Consider the following 12,528-nt stretch of genomic DNA (forward strand, 5'->3'; position numbering starts at 1 on the left):
AGACGTGTGGAAGTTCAGGTTCAACACAGACAAGTGCCGGAGGAACTCAGCGGGTCAGGCAGTGTCCATGGAGGGAAATAAACAGTCGACGTTTAAGGTCGAGACCCTTCATCAGGACTGGAAAGGAAGAGGGCAGAAGCCAGAATAAGGTGGTCAGGGGAGGAGGAGATTGGCAGGTGACAGGTGAGTGCAGGTGATGGGCGAAGGTGGGTGGGTGGGGGAGGGGGGAATGAAAGGGAGCCCAGGTTAGTTGGCTATTATAATTTGTCTCCCGTGCTAGAACCTGGGGCAGGGAAAGTTGATGGGCAGGTAGGGAGAACAGTTACAGGGGAAGTTAGTGTGGGCCTGGGATTGCTCTGTGAGCTGGCATAGACTTGATGGGCTGAATGTTTCCCTTCTCTTTTGTAAGGAAGTATGGAAACAGTATCACTAAAGCATTATCTGGTCATTTCCATGTTGCTCTTTGTGGGATCTTGCTGTGCACTAATTGTTTGCCAAGTTTCTGTGACATCTCCTGAAACAATACCTGCAAAGGCAAAGCACTGTGGATATTCGACATCCAGGCAGTGATCCCAGAGAACATTGGAAGTATTCAGCAGTGCTCATGGAATGAAACGGAGGATTCAGTTCCACCGTGGTCGGAGGTCCCTTCCCCACATTTCTCCTCTCATGCCTTCCCACTCTCTCCCAGAACTACAACAATGTGCCCTTGATTTCCAACCCACCAGCCCTTCATATTCAACAGATTTTTTTTTACCATTTCCCCCACCTCCAACACATTGCTCCTACCCAACACCTTGTCTTCTCTGCTCCGCAGCAGGACTCCAAAGGAATAATTCTCTTCATAACTCAGTCATTCATAACTTCTTACCACCTGACAACACAGCTAGATAGGGTGGTGAAGGAGTTGTTGAGGTTGGCATGCTGTATCACAGGCTAGGTGCTTGGGCCCCAGCTATTAACTATCCGTATCAACAAACTGACCGAGAAGACCAAATGGCATATTTCCATTCCTGGCTATTATAGTGGGATTATGCTTACCAAGGAGGATGCACAGAAGATTTCAAAGAGATTTAGACAAGCTTGAATAAATGGGTGAGAAAATAGCAAATGAAATCTAATATGGGAAAAATATGTCATCCATTTTTGGGCACAAAATGGGAAATGATGAGAATTAACGTTCAAAGGGACCTAGTTGTCCTTGTCAAGAAGTCACTGAAAGCAGATATGCAGATACATCGGGCAACTTGGAGGGCAAATGGTATGTTGGTCTTTATTGTGACAGGATTTGAGTACAGGAGTAAAAATATCCCATTGGGTTCATGCCTGCTCCTAGCAGACCGTATAAGCATACTAGTGAATGCCAGAGCAAGTTCAAAAAGGCCAGAGGGTTGTCTCCTGCTCCAAATTCATATATTCTTATGCCACAAAGGAGACTCTTCTCTTCCTTCATAACCCCTCAGGCTCCAGAGATACCTTGATGGTGAAACAGCATACTCCATTCAATTTAATATTCTGGATTCACCGCTCTTAAGATGGTCCCTGTGGATCATGGAAACCAAATGCATGTTTGGTGACTGTTTTGTGAACAGCTCTGTTCAGCCTTGACACAACCCCTGAGTCCTGCTAACTATCTGATTTCGCCCACTCCCTTGACTTTGCCCAGTTATTCTGTATCAAGTTCCCTTTTGAAAACTGTTGTCGACCCACTTTCACATGGCCTGTGCCAAATCACGATGAGTTATTGAGCGATGAATTGAACCGCCTTCCACTTCTTTCTTGACCAGAGACAGAACCAGTCCCTTTCCACTAACACTCTCCTCTGCCTGGCCGAACTTGTCCTCACCCTAAACAACTTCACTTTCAATTCCTCTCACTTCCTACAGACCAAGGGCATAGTCATGGACACTCACATGGGCCCCAGCTGTGCCTGGCTCTTTGTTGGCTATGTTGAACAGTCTCTGTTCCAAGCCCACTCCGGTCCCATTCCTCAACTCTTCCTCCACTATATCGACAACTACATTGGTGCCACCTCTTGCACCCGTGCGGAACTCGACAGTTTCATAACTTTCACCACAAATTTTCACCCTGCTCTCCAATTCACTTGGACTATCTCCGACACCTCCCTCTCCTTCCTCGATCATTCCATCTCCATCTCAGGAGATTCCTTATTCACCGACATCTTCTACAAACCCACTGATGCCCACGGTTACCTCGATTACAGCTCCTCCCACCCTGTCTGTTGAAATGACACTATCCTTTTTTCTCAGTTTCTCCACCTCCGCCGCATATGCTCCCATGATGAGGCTTTCCACTCCAGGGCATCCGAGATGTGGCTTCCCCACTACTGTGGTCAAGAGAGCTCACACCCACATCTCTGTCATTTCCCACACCTCTTCTCTCACCCCCACCCTTCCCAGACCCAACAGAGATGGGGTCCCCCTTGTCCTCATATTTCATCTCACCAGCCTACGTATCCAACACATCATTCTCCACCACTTCCGCCGTCTCCAACGGGACCCCACCACCAAGCCTATCTTCCTCTCCCCACCCTTTTCTGCCTTTCGCAGGGACCGCGCTCTCCACGACTCCCAAGTTCACCCCTCCCTCCCTACCCATCCTGCTCCCACCCCAGGGACTTTCCACTGCCCCTGCCATAGGTGCAACACCTGCCCCTACACCACCTCCATCCAGGGACCCAAACAGTCCTTTCAGGTGAAGCAGAAATTCACCTGCACCTCCCTTAATATCAACTACCACGTTCGGTGCTCCAAGTGTGGCCTCCTCTACATTGGTGAGACCAAACACAGACCAGGTGACCGTTTTGCAGAACACCTACACTCCGTCCGTAACCGCGATCTGCATCTCCCCGTTGCCAGTCACTTCAACTCCCCCTCCATCACAGATTTGTCAGTCCTCGGCCTCCTCCACTGCCAGGAGAATTCCAAGCGCAAACTGGAGGAACAGCACCTCATTTTCCACCTGGGAACCTTGCAGCCTAATGGCATGAGCATTGAATTCTCCCATTCTAAGTCATCCCCTCAAACCCCTCTCCCCAAACATGCCTCTTTTCTCCCTTTCCTAGCCTATCTCACTTTTTCCTCCCCTTTTTTCCTCCTTTCCTCTGGTGGATCTGCTCTCCCCTCCTCCCCCACACCTGCCTATCACTATCCCTTACCCGCATCTACCTATCACTACCTTGTGCCCACCCCGCCTTCCCTCTTTTGTCCACCTATCACTGCTCTGTTTTTCCCTCTATATATATTGGGCTTCCCCTTTTCCTATCTTCAGTCCTGAGGAAAGGTCCTGACCCGAAACATTGACCGCCTGCTTTTCTCCATGGATGCTGCCTGGCCTGCTGAGTTCCTCCAGCATCATCGTGCTTTTCATCTAGATATTCCAACATCTGCAGTCCTTTGTTTCTTGAGTGATGAAACATGCCCTTTGGCCCGCTGAGTCCATGCCAACCATCCAGCACCTATTGACATTCATCGCATTTTATTCTCCTCACATTCCCCTCAATTCATCCCAGATTCTACCACTCACCTACACACCAGGAACAATTTACAGTAGCCAATGAACTTACCAACCCGCATGTCTTTGGAATGTGGGAGGAAACAAGAACTACTGGGCAGAGCACACATGGTCACGAGGAGAACATACCATCTCTCCACAGACAACACCGGAGGTCGGTATTGAACCCGGTCACTGGAGCTGTGAGGCAGCAGTTCTGCTAATTGTGCCACCAACTTGTGTGAAAAAGTTCTCTTTTGCTCTCATCTCTGGTTCCTTTTGGAAAGTATGATAACTGTGTTCTCTGGTTGGAAATAACTTATTACCTACTCTATTGAAAACCTTCATTGATTTCAACATCTCTGTTAACTCGCCCTTGAACCTTGTCTGATTCATAGAGAATATTCTCCCATCTCTCTGTATAACTGAAGTCCCTCGTCCTTGCTCCCGTTCCAAAGCACTTCTCATCCTCTGTGAAACCTGCACGCCCTAAAAGGCGTGTCGGCTTGGGTTCCATACTACAGCTGAAGTCTAAACTGTGAATTCTAAAAGTTTGATATGTGTTGATTGCATAATGTGTGTTCTGATCCTGTGTGTTTAACGTCTCAGTTGCTGAATGAATTAAGTGTGGTGGAAGCGGAGCTGTTGCTGAAGTCTTCAAGCCTGGCTGGGAGCTACACCACAGGGCTGTGTCTGTGCATTGTGGCTGTGCTACGTCGCTATCATTCCTGCCTCGTGCTCAATCCTGACCAGACGGCACAAGTGTTTGAAGGGTGAGCTATGTAGTTTCGGTTCACTTTTCATTGCCCTTATGATCTTTGAAACTTCTACAGATTCTTGGGTGTGTAGAGCTCAGTCAACACTCTGCTGAAGGAACTCAACGGGTCAGGCAGCATCTGTGGAGGGAAATGAACAGTCGACGTTTCGGGCTGGGACCCTTCATCAGGACTGGAAAGGAAGAGGGCAGAAGCCGGAATAAAAGGGTTGGGGGGTGGGGTGGGGTGAGGAGCACAAGCTGGCAGGTGATAGGTGGATCCAGGTGAGGGGGGAAGGTAGGTGGGTGGGGGAGAGGGGAGTGGGAGTGATGTGAGAAGCTGGGAGGTGATAGGTAGAAGAGGCAAAGGCTTGAAGAAGACAGAATCTGATAGGATAGGAGAGTGGACCATGGAATAAAGGGAAGGAGGTGGGGAACCAGAGGAAGGTGTGGGTGAGGGGCAGGTCATGAGGGCGGGGGAGGGGAAAGGGAAGGGGTAAAGGGGCTAGAGGGATAAAAAAGAAGGGGGTGGGTGGGGGTGGACAGAGGGGAGTGGTTACCAGAAGTTAGAGAAATCGATGTTGATTTCTAGCATGTGCAGTCTCTCTTGTGTCAGTCAATACTGTGTCATGGTCACAGTCGAGAGTTTGTTGCAGACAGAATATAGAACAGTACAGCACAGGGAACAGGCCCTTCAGCCCATGATGTCTGTGCCAAGCATGATGTCAAATTAAACTAATCCCTTTTGCCTACGTATGTGCTATATCCTTTCATTCCCATATCACCTACCGCATTTAGGTAGGCATATTCATGTGCCTACCTAAAAGCCTCCAGAAAGCCACTATCATATCTGCTTCTACTCCCACCTCTGGTAGCCCATTCCAGGCACCTACCATTCTCTGTGTAAGAAAACTTGCCCCACCCATCCCCTGTAAACTTTCCCCCTCTTACCTTAAAGCTACACCCTCTGGTGTTTGACATTTCTACCCTGGGAGAAAGATTCTGACTGTCTACCCTATCTACGCGTCTCATAATTTTATAAACTTCTGTCAGGTCTCCCCTCAGCCTCCAACGCTCCAGAGAAAACAACCCAGGTTTGTTTACTGCTAAAATAACAATGGAAAATGCTAGAATGCTTTGCCAGTCAGGCAGTGGAGATAAAAACGAGTGAAATATTGTCAGGCTCTGTTTGGGTCAAACTCTACAATCATCAGCCTCTCTGTCTCCCCACTCAAACTGAACCCATTTGTTTGTCTGTAAAATATTGTTCCTCTGTCACTGCCGTCCCACTCTCATCACTGTCTTTCCACCATTGCCATCTCTCCGTCACCACCCTTCCTCCCGTACCACCATCCAACCCTCACTCCTGTCCATGTTTCTCTCACCCTCCGTGCTCCCCATGCTGAAAGTTGCCCTCAGTTTCCTCTGGAGCTCCCTTTCCAGGTGAAATCAAGGACTGTGTTAATCACGGATTACCACTCACTCAACTCGTTCACCTGTCCCCAATGCCTCACTATCCCTCTGCATGTCAGTTTCTAACTGCTGGTTTTCCACTTGGTACAGTGCTCCCCTCCATCAACTTCCCTGCAGAGGAAAGCTGGGTGGGCTTTAAATCCATAACCTCAGCCGTGACATAGGTCAAGTTTATCTTCAATGAGTTGTAGGTATAGAAGAATGATATTATTTAAACAACATTCGGATTTTGATGCGTTAGAGTTGGTCTCCGCTGGTACCAGTTATTTCCTCAGGAAGCTAAGAAAATTCAGCATGTCCCCATTGACCCGCACCGATTTTTATAGATGCATCATATAAAGCATCCTATTTGGAGGCATCAGGGCTTGGTATGGCAACTGCTCTGCCCAGGACCGCAAGGAGCTGCAAAGGGTTGTGGACACAGCTCAGCACGTCATGAAAACATGCCTCCCCTCCATGGACTCTGTCTACACTTCTCGCTGCCTCAGTAAAGCAGCCAACATAGTCAAAGACCCTTCCCACCATGGACATTCTCTCTTCTATCCCCCTCCCATTGGGCAGAAGGTACAAAAGCCTGAAAGCACGTACCACCAAGCTCAAGGATTGCTTCTATCCCAGTGTTATAAGACTATTGAACGGACCTCTTGTACGATAAGGTGGACTCTTGACCTCACAATTTACCTCGTCATAGCCTTGCACCTTATTGTCTGCACTTTCTTTGTAGCTGTAACGCTGCATTCTGCATTCTGTTATTGCCTTTCCCTTGTGCTATCTCGATGTACTGATGTAATGAAATGATCTGTACGAACGGTATGCAAGACAAAGTTTTCCACTGTACCTCGGTACATGTGACAATAATAAACCTATTACCAACTAAAGATATTAACATTTAGATATTAACATTATTAGACAGCGACAAGGGGGGGGACAGCTATGAGCAATAATTTACTGACAAAAGTTGATGGGCTCAGTTTGAGTGGGGAGCCAGAGAGGTTGATGGTTATTGAGCTTGATCCAAATGGAACTTGACAATATTTAACTCGTTTCTAACTCCACAGACACTGCCTGACTGGCTAAGCATTTCCAGCATTTTCCACTAATTTCAGCAGTAAACAAAGCTATATGAAGTATCTATGACCACAATAGAGTGTCGACTGAGCTTTACACACATAAATGTTAAATATTTGGAGATACTTACATTTACTTGCCAATGCTGACTACGAAAAACTCTGTAATGGTAGGGTGAGGAATCAAGAATAGGTTGAATTTTTTCATTTCACGGACTAATTCTTCCAATCTCCTTTCTACATCCTCTCTCTTGCAGACTCTGTGGGGTAGTCAAGCACGTTGTCAATCCTTCAGAATGCTCCTCTCCTGAAAGGTGCATCCTGGCCTACCTGTATGATCTTTATGTATCTTGCAGTCACCTAAGAAGCAAGTTTGGTGATCTTTTCAGGTGAATAATTATGCTTCCTTATCCTTCCCCTCTTTGGCAACTGGCGTCTTTTCCTCAGGCTGCAAAATCATTACTTCGGTTAATTTTTAATCAACTCTCAGCGTAAGATCTCAAGATCAAAGAACTCAATAAAATAATCAAAACCAATACCTGGTCATATCACGCAACTAATGGTACATTTTCATTAATAATTTTGTTTGTATTTTGATGCTGTTACAAATAGCATCTTACTCTAAATGATCCCAGTTGAATAATATTTAAATATAATTGATATGGTGAACTTGTGTGATATCTGAGCTGTGTTTGCAACTTAAAAACCAAGACTTGCAAGAGATTTGAGTTATTTCGTCATCTGAAAAGTTCCTCGGCAGATTATGCCCCTTGGGTTGTGTTCTACTGAATCAGGAAGGAAGGCTCAATGGGAAGAGAAGAATTTGACAGTAAAGCATACTAGGATGTCCTGAGACCATATAATTGCAATTCTTTCTTTGAACCACCTGGTATTTGTGCCAAGAGACTAATAAATGCCCTTTGGTAGGTAAACAGTTAAGCATAATCCCTTGTAATTCTAAAAGGGTTCTTGGTGTTGAACTATTCATTTCAAAAGATTGCAGTTGATTGAATTGTGCTGAGATCTCACAGCTTGTCAGTACTGGTTCGGGTTTGAACTTCAACCTTGTGGCTTTTAGTGGACCTAGGAGTTCCAGGACGTCTGGCCGAGAAGTGCATAGTGACGCGTTACTGCTGCGTCGGTTTTTATCCTGGTGAATGGGTTCTGTTTTCAAGCTGAGCAGTGCCAGTGTGCTAACGAGACTCTGCAGCGTCCATTTGGGAATTTTTAGCTGCACAATGGAAACATCCGCCCTGTACGGCTGGAAAAGAAATGGTGTTGACATGATTTGAAAGCAGTACTGTGCATTCCTTTTATTCTCCACAGGTCATGCTTTCTGCTGGTCTCCAGCCTCCTATTGGTGAACCCTTTCAAAGCAAGTTGATGGAAACACAAGAGACTGCAGATGCTTGAATCTGGAGCACAAAACAAGCTGCTGGAGGAACTCAGCAGGTCAGGCAGCATCTGCGGAGGGAAATGAACAGTCCTTGTTTCGGGTGGAGGCCCTTCATCTAGACTGGAGTCCAGATTCTAGTCCAGATGAAGGTTCTTGACTTGAAACATGGGTTGTCCATTTCCCTTCGCAGACGCTGCCTGACCCTCTGGGTTCCTCCAGCAGCTTGTTTTTTTTTTATTGCTCCAAAGCAAATTGATGTCCAATTTATTTTTAAGTATTGTTGAAGTCTCCATTTAGTTGCTTAGTGTCTAAGAAGGCTGTTCTAGAACTGGCTTCTGGAAATCAGTAAAGTGACCCACCCCTCAGCCTCCCCTCTCACTCTGTGTTTGAAGTGCCTCGTTTTTTCTATTTGTCTTTCTTCTTTATTGCCTTTGGGGTATGCCTGTCTTCTGAGAGATCTTGGAGTCCAAGTCCACAGTTCATTGAAAGTGGCTATGCAAGTGGATAAGGTGGTAAAGAAGGCGTATGGAACGCTTGCCTTCATTGGCAGTGGTGTTGAGTATAAGAACAAGGAAGTCATGCTGCAGCTGTATAAAACTTTAGTCAGACCGCACTTGGAGTTTTGTGTGCAGTTCTGGTCGCCCCATTACAGGAAGGATGTGGAGATTGCGGAGAGGGTGCAGAAGAGGTTCACCAGGATGCTGCCTGGATTAGAGGGTATGAGCTATAAGGAAAGGTTGGACAAACTTGGGTTGTTCTCCCTGGAGCATCGGAGGCTAAGGAGAGACCTGATAGGATTTTAAAATTATGAGAGGCGTAGATAGAGTAGACAGTCAGAATCTTTTCCCCAGGGTAGAAATGTCAAACACCAGAGGACATGCTTTGAAGGTTAGAGGGGGGACGTATAAAGGTGGCGTGAGGGGCAAGTTGTTTTATGCAGAGAGTTGTAGGTGCCTGGAATGGGTTACCACGTGTGGTAGTGGAATCAGGCAGTTTGGAGTTTAAGCGGCTTTAAGGTAGACTCATGAATATGAAGGGAATGGAGGGATATTGGATAATACACAGGAGGAAGACACTTCGTATAAATTGGCATCAAGATCAGCACAACATCGTGGGCTGAATGGCCTGTCCCATGCTGTACTGTTCTGTTCTATAGTAATTAAATGCCTAACCAAAATAATCCCTTCTGCCTACACAATGTCCATATCCCTCCATTCTCTGCACATTCATGTTACTATCTAAGAGCCTCTTGAGCGCCTCTATCATATCTGCCTCCACCACCACCCCAGGCAGCCCATTCCAGGCACCCACCACTCTCTGTGTAAAAAAAAACAGTCTTGGAGAGATACAGCATCGATACAGCTTTGGCACACTGAGTCTACACCGACCATCAACTATCCATCTACACTAATCCCATTTATTTATTCTCCCCACATTCTCATCAACTTCCCACTCACCTTCAGACTGGGGGCAATCTACAGTGGCCAAGTCACAACCTGCACATCTTTGGGATGCGGAGGAAACCAGAGCGCCCGGAGGAAATGCGCACAGTCACTGCCGAGCATTCAAACTCCTCACCCAAGTTCAGGATCGAACCTGGATCGCTGGAGCTCTGAGGAGGCAGTTCTACTTGCTGCACCACTGTGTTTGTTTCACGTCATTCCAGAAGTTTGGTAGGGCATTTCCCGACACAAATCAAGTCAGGGGTACACAGGGTGACATCATTTCCTGCACAATGTTTCTCTGGGAGCATTACAGGAGGGCTGGGGACCATGTTATCCTAGAAATTCCCACCTTTGGGCATTCCTGTGGTAGGATGGTTTTCCCTGCAGAACACCAGACTAGAGCGCCTGCCAGTTAAGTCGCCAACTTGGGCACTGTACCATCACAAGCCACTCGTCCTGCCCACTTCACATCCTGTAATCCTCCCCACTGAAAATCCCGATCCTCAATTCTCCTTCTCCGTCCTAATCCCCGATGTGTCCCTTCCCAGCCACACCTCTGTCAACCCCCACTCGGAGTGCTAAGCAACACAATTTCAGTTACCGAGCACAGCTTGCCTTATGGAACTGGATCTCAGGTGCAGTGAGATCTTCAGCGGAGGGCCAACTGTTGTACCCATGTAGTGCAGATCATGTCCACTGAGCATCTAGAGTGGTGGAATCCGTACTGTGATTCAGTTCAGTCACTGGGAGGGGACCATGGTGGTGATATTCCCTGTGGCTGACAATAGGGAGACCACTCTGTTGTTACCATGATCGGATACGTCTCCTTTCTTGAAATTAGTCATTGCTATGGTGTCTTTGAGATCCCTTGGTGTGCCCTCCTTTTCCCCGACGTGGGAGATGAGGTTGTGAACTTGTGACTCCACTGACATTTAGAACTTCATCAAGAATACCATCTGGTCCATAGGTCTTTATGGTGTAGAATAATTCATAGATATATATGTAAATACATATGTATGTACAATATGTTGGTGTTTGGTCTTAAGGCATATGGCAAAATGGAGGCCATTTGGTCCCTTGTGTTCATTCCATGCCTGAACAAAGTCTGTTTTCTAGTTTCTGATTCTGAAACTCTTTTACTAACAGTCCAGGTCTTGATTGGCTCCACTTTCTGGTTGATAGCTTGGTAACAGTGGTATTAGCCAGCAAGATTTTTTGTTTGTTTTACGCAGCTGTTTTAATGTTTCTCAAGGACAGAAATCAGAGAGAGCCGTCTTCCCTCCACCCTTTCCATCCAGGCTTTCTGTCTTATCAAGTTACTTTCTATTCCTGTGAATTGTTTTGATTAAAACATTGACACCTTTTATGACTTGTGTATCTTTAATTAATGCCTCTGAGGGTTCAGTAGTGAGCCACCCCCATAAACTGCTGAGTTCCGCAGTGATGAAAGAACGGCAGTGTTTCCTAGTCAAGATGGTGTGAGACTTGGATCACCTTTTGCCCACCACGTCTCCCTGTGTCTCTTTAAAGTGATATCATCTAACAGGGGCTGTGATCACATCAGGGTCACTTCAACAGCAAAAGGGATCATTTAACAACTGTCAATTTGAAATAAAAACATTTGGAAAAGGATCTTTGTTTATTTGAAAATGGGAGGAAAATAAGACAGATTATGTTCCTTCCTTGCAGGGATTTGAGTTGCTGTATTTGCAGAAAAGAAAATATTAACCTTGGCACATTATTCCCTGTCACAGACGTTATATCGACTTTTGCAGTGATATTGTTAAAGTCCCTGGTAATTTAGTAGCTTTTCCTCACCAGATTTAACATGGCTCAGAACTTCTTGTTTTTTCCAAACTAAAGGGGACCTGAGGGGCAACTTTTTCAGTCAGAGGGTGGTGGGTATGTGAAATGAGCTGCCAGACGAAGTGGTGGAGGCCGATACAATTACATTGTTCAAAAGACATTTGGACGGGTACACGGATAAGAAAGGTTTAGAAGGATGTGGGCCAAATGCAGTCAAATGGTAGGCAACTTGGTTGGCATGGACAAGTTGGACTGAAGGGCTTATTTCTGTGCTGTATAACTCTATGACTCTGTGATTCTAAATACAATTATTTGTCTTGATTGCAATGTATTACTATTAAAATTTGGAGCACATTAGGAGAAAGAGCACTTGGCCATAAAAAATAATAAAAACAGAGCGGAGCAGTGTGAACACGAAGTGATGTTCACCTGAACTTGTGGAGTATTGCAAGTGGTTCCGTCTAGTTCCAGCATTATAATGCTGTTCCCAACCTTGATTTCAACGGTAAATAGTGTTTACTTAAAATAGTTTAGTTTTTCATTGGAAGGGGTTCGATGGTCTTTCAGCAGTCGCAGAAGTTGTTTACATCAGCCCCAATTGTGGAGCACCTCATTGACGTAGCAGTTAGTATCCAGTCTAGACACTGTGTGCTGTCTGTGTGGAGTTTGCACATTCTCCCAGTGACTGCATGAGTTTCCTTTGGCCACTCCAGTTTCCTCCCACATCTCAAACACTTGCGGCTTGGCAGGTTAATTGCCCCCGGTGTAGGTATATGATGGAATCTAGGGGGAGTTGAAGCGAATGAGGGGAGAATTAAAAAAAAATGGGGTTAGTGTAAATAGGTACAGTGTACGCCAGTTATGGAGGGGTTCAATTCCTAGAAAACGTGATCCTCCAATCTTCCATAACACAAATCCTTTTTTCCCATTGAATCCCATATTGTAAGAGGAGATGCGTTCCTACAGGAGGTTTTTCTCTCAACGGTTACACACAGGGGTGTGGGCACGTGGTCAATAGGCAAAGGAATTATAATTGTATTGTAGGCAGGCTTGTTGTTTTAATTAACAAGAAAT

General features: G+C 46.0%; 1 protein-coding gene across 1 annotated transcript in view; it reads left to right on the plus strand.

Moving 5' to 3' along the window:
• The window catches only part of LOC127571939 (mediator of RNA polymerase II transcription subunit 12-like protein), a 499,625-nt gene that overhangs the window by 352,072 nt on the left and 135,025 nt on the right, over positions 1-12,528 (plus strand). The window contains exons 20-21 of the mRNA XM_052018705.1: positions 4,123-4,286; positions 7,065-7,196. Of these exons, the coding sequence (XP_051874665.1) occupies positions 4,123-4,286; positions 7,065-7,196 (296 nt within the window). The remainder of the gene's footprint in view (positions 1-4,122; positions 4,287-7,064; positions 7,197-12,528) is intronic.

This window comes from Pristis pectinata, chromosome 6 (genome assembly GCF_009764475.1).
Source record: "Pristis pectinata isolate sPriPec2 chromosome 6, sPriPec2.1.pri, whole genome shotgun sequence".
Classification (NCBI taxonomy): Eukaryota; Metazoa; Chordata; class Chondrichthyes; order Rhinopristiformes; family Pristidae; genus Pristis; species Pristis pectinata.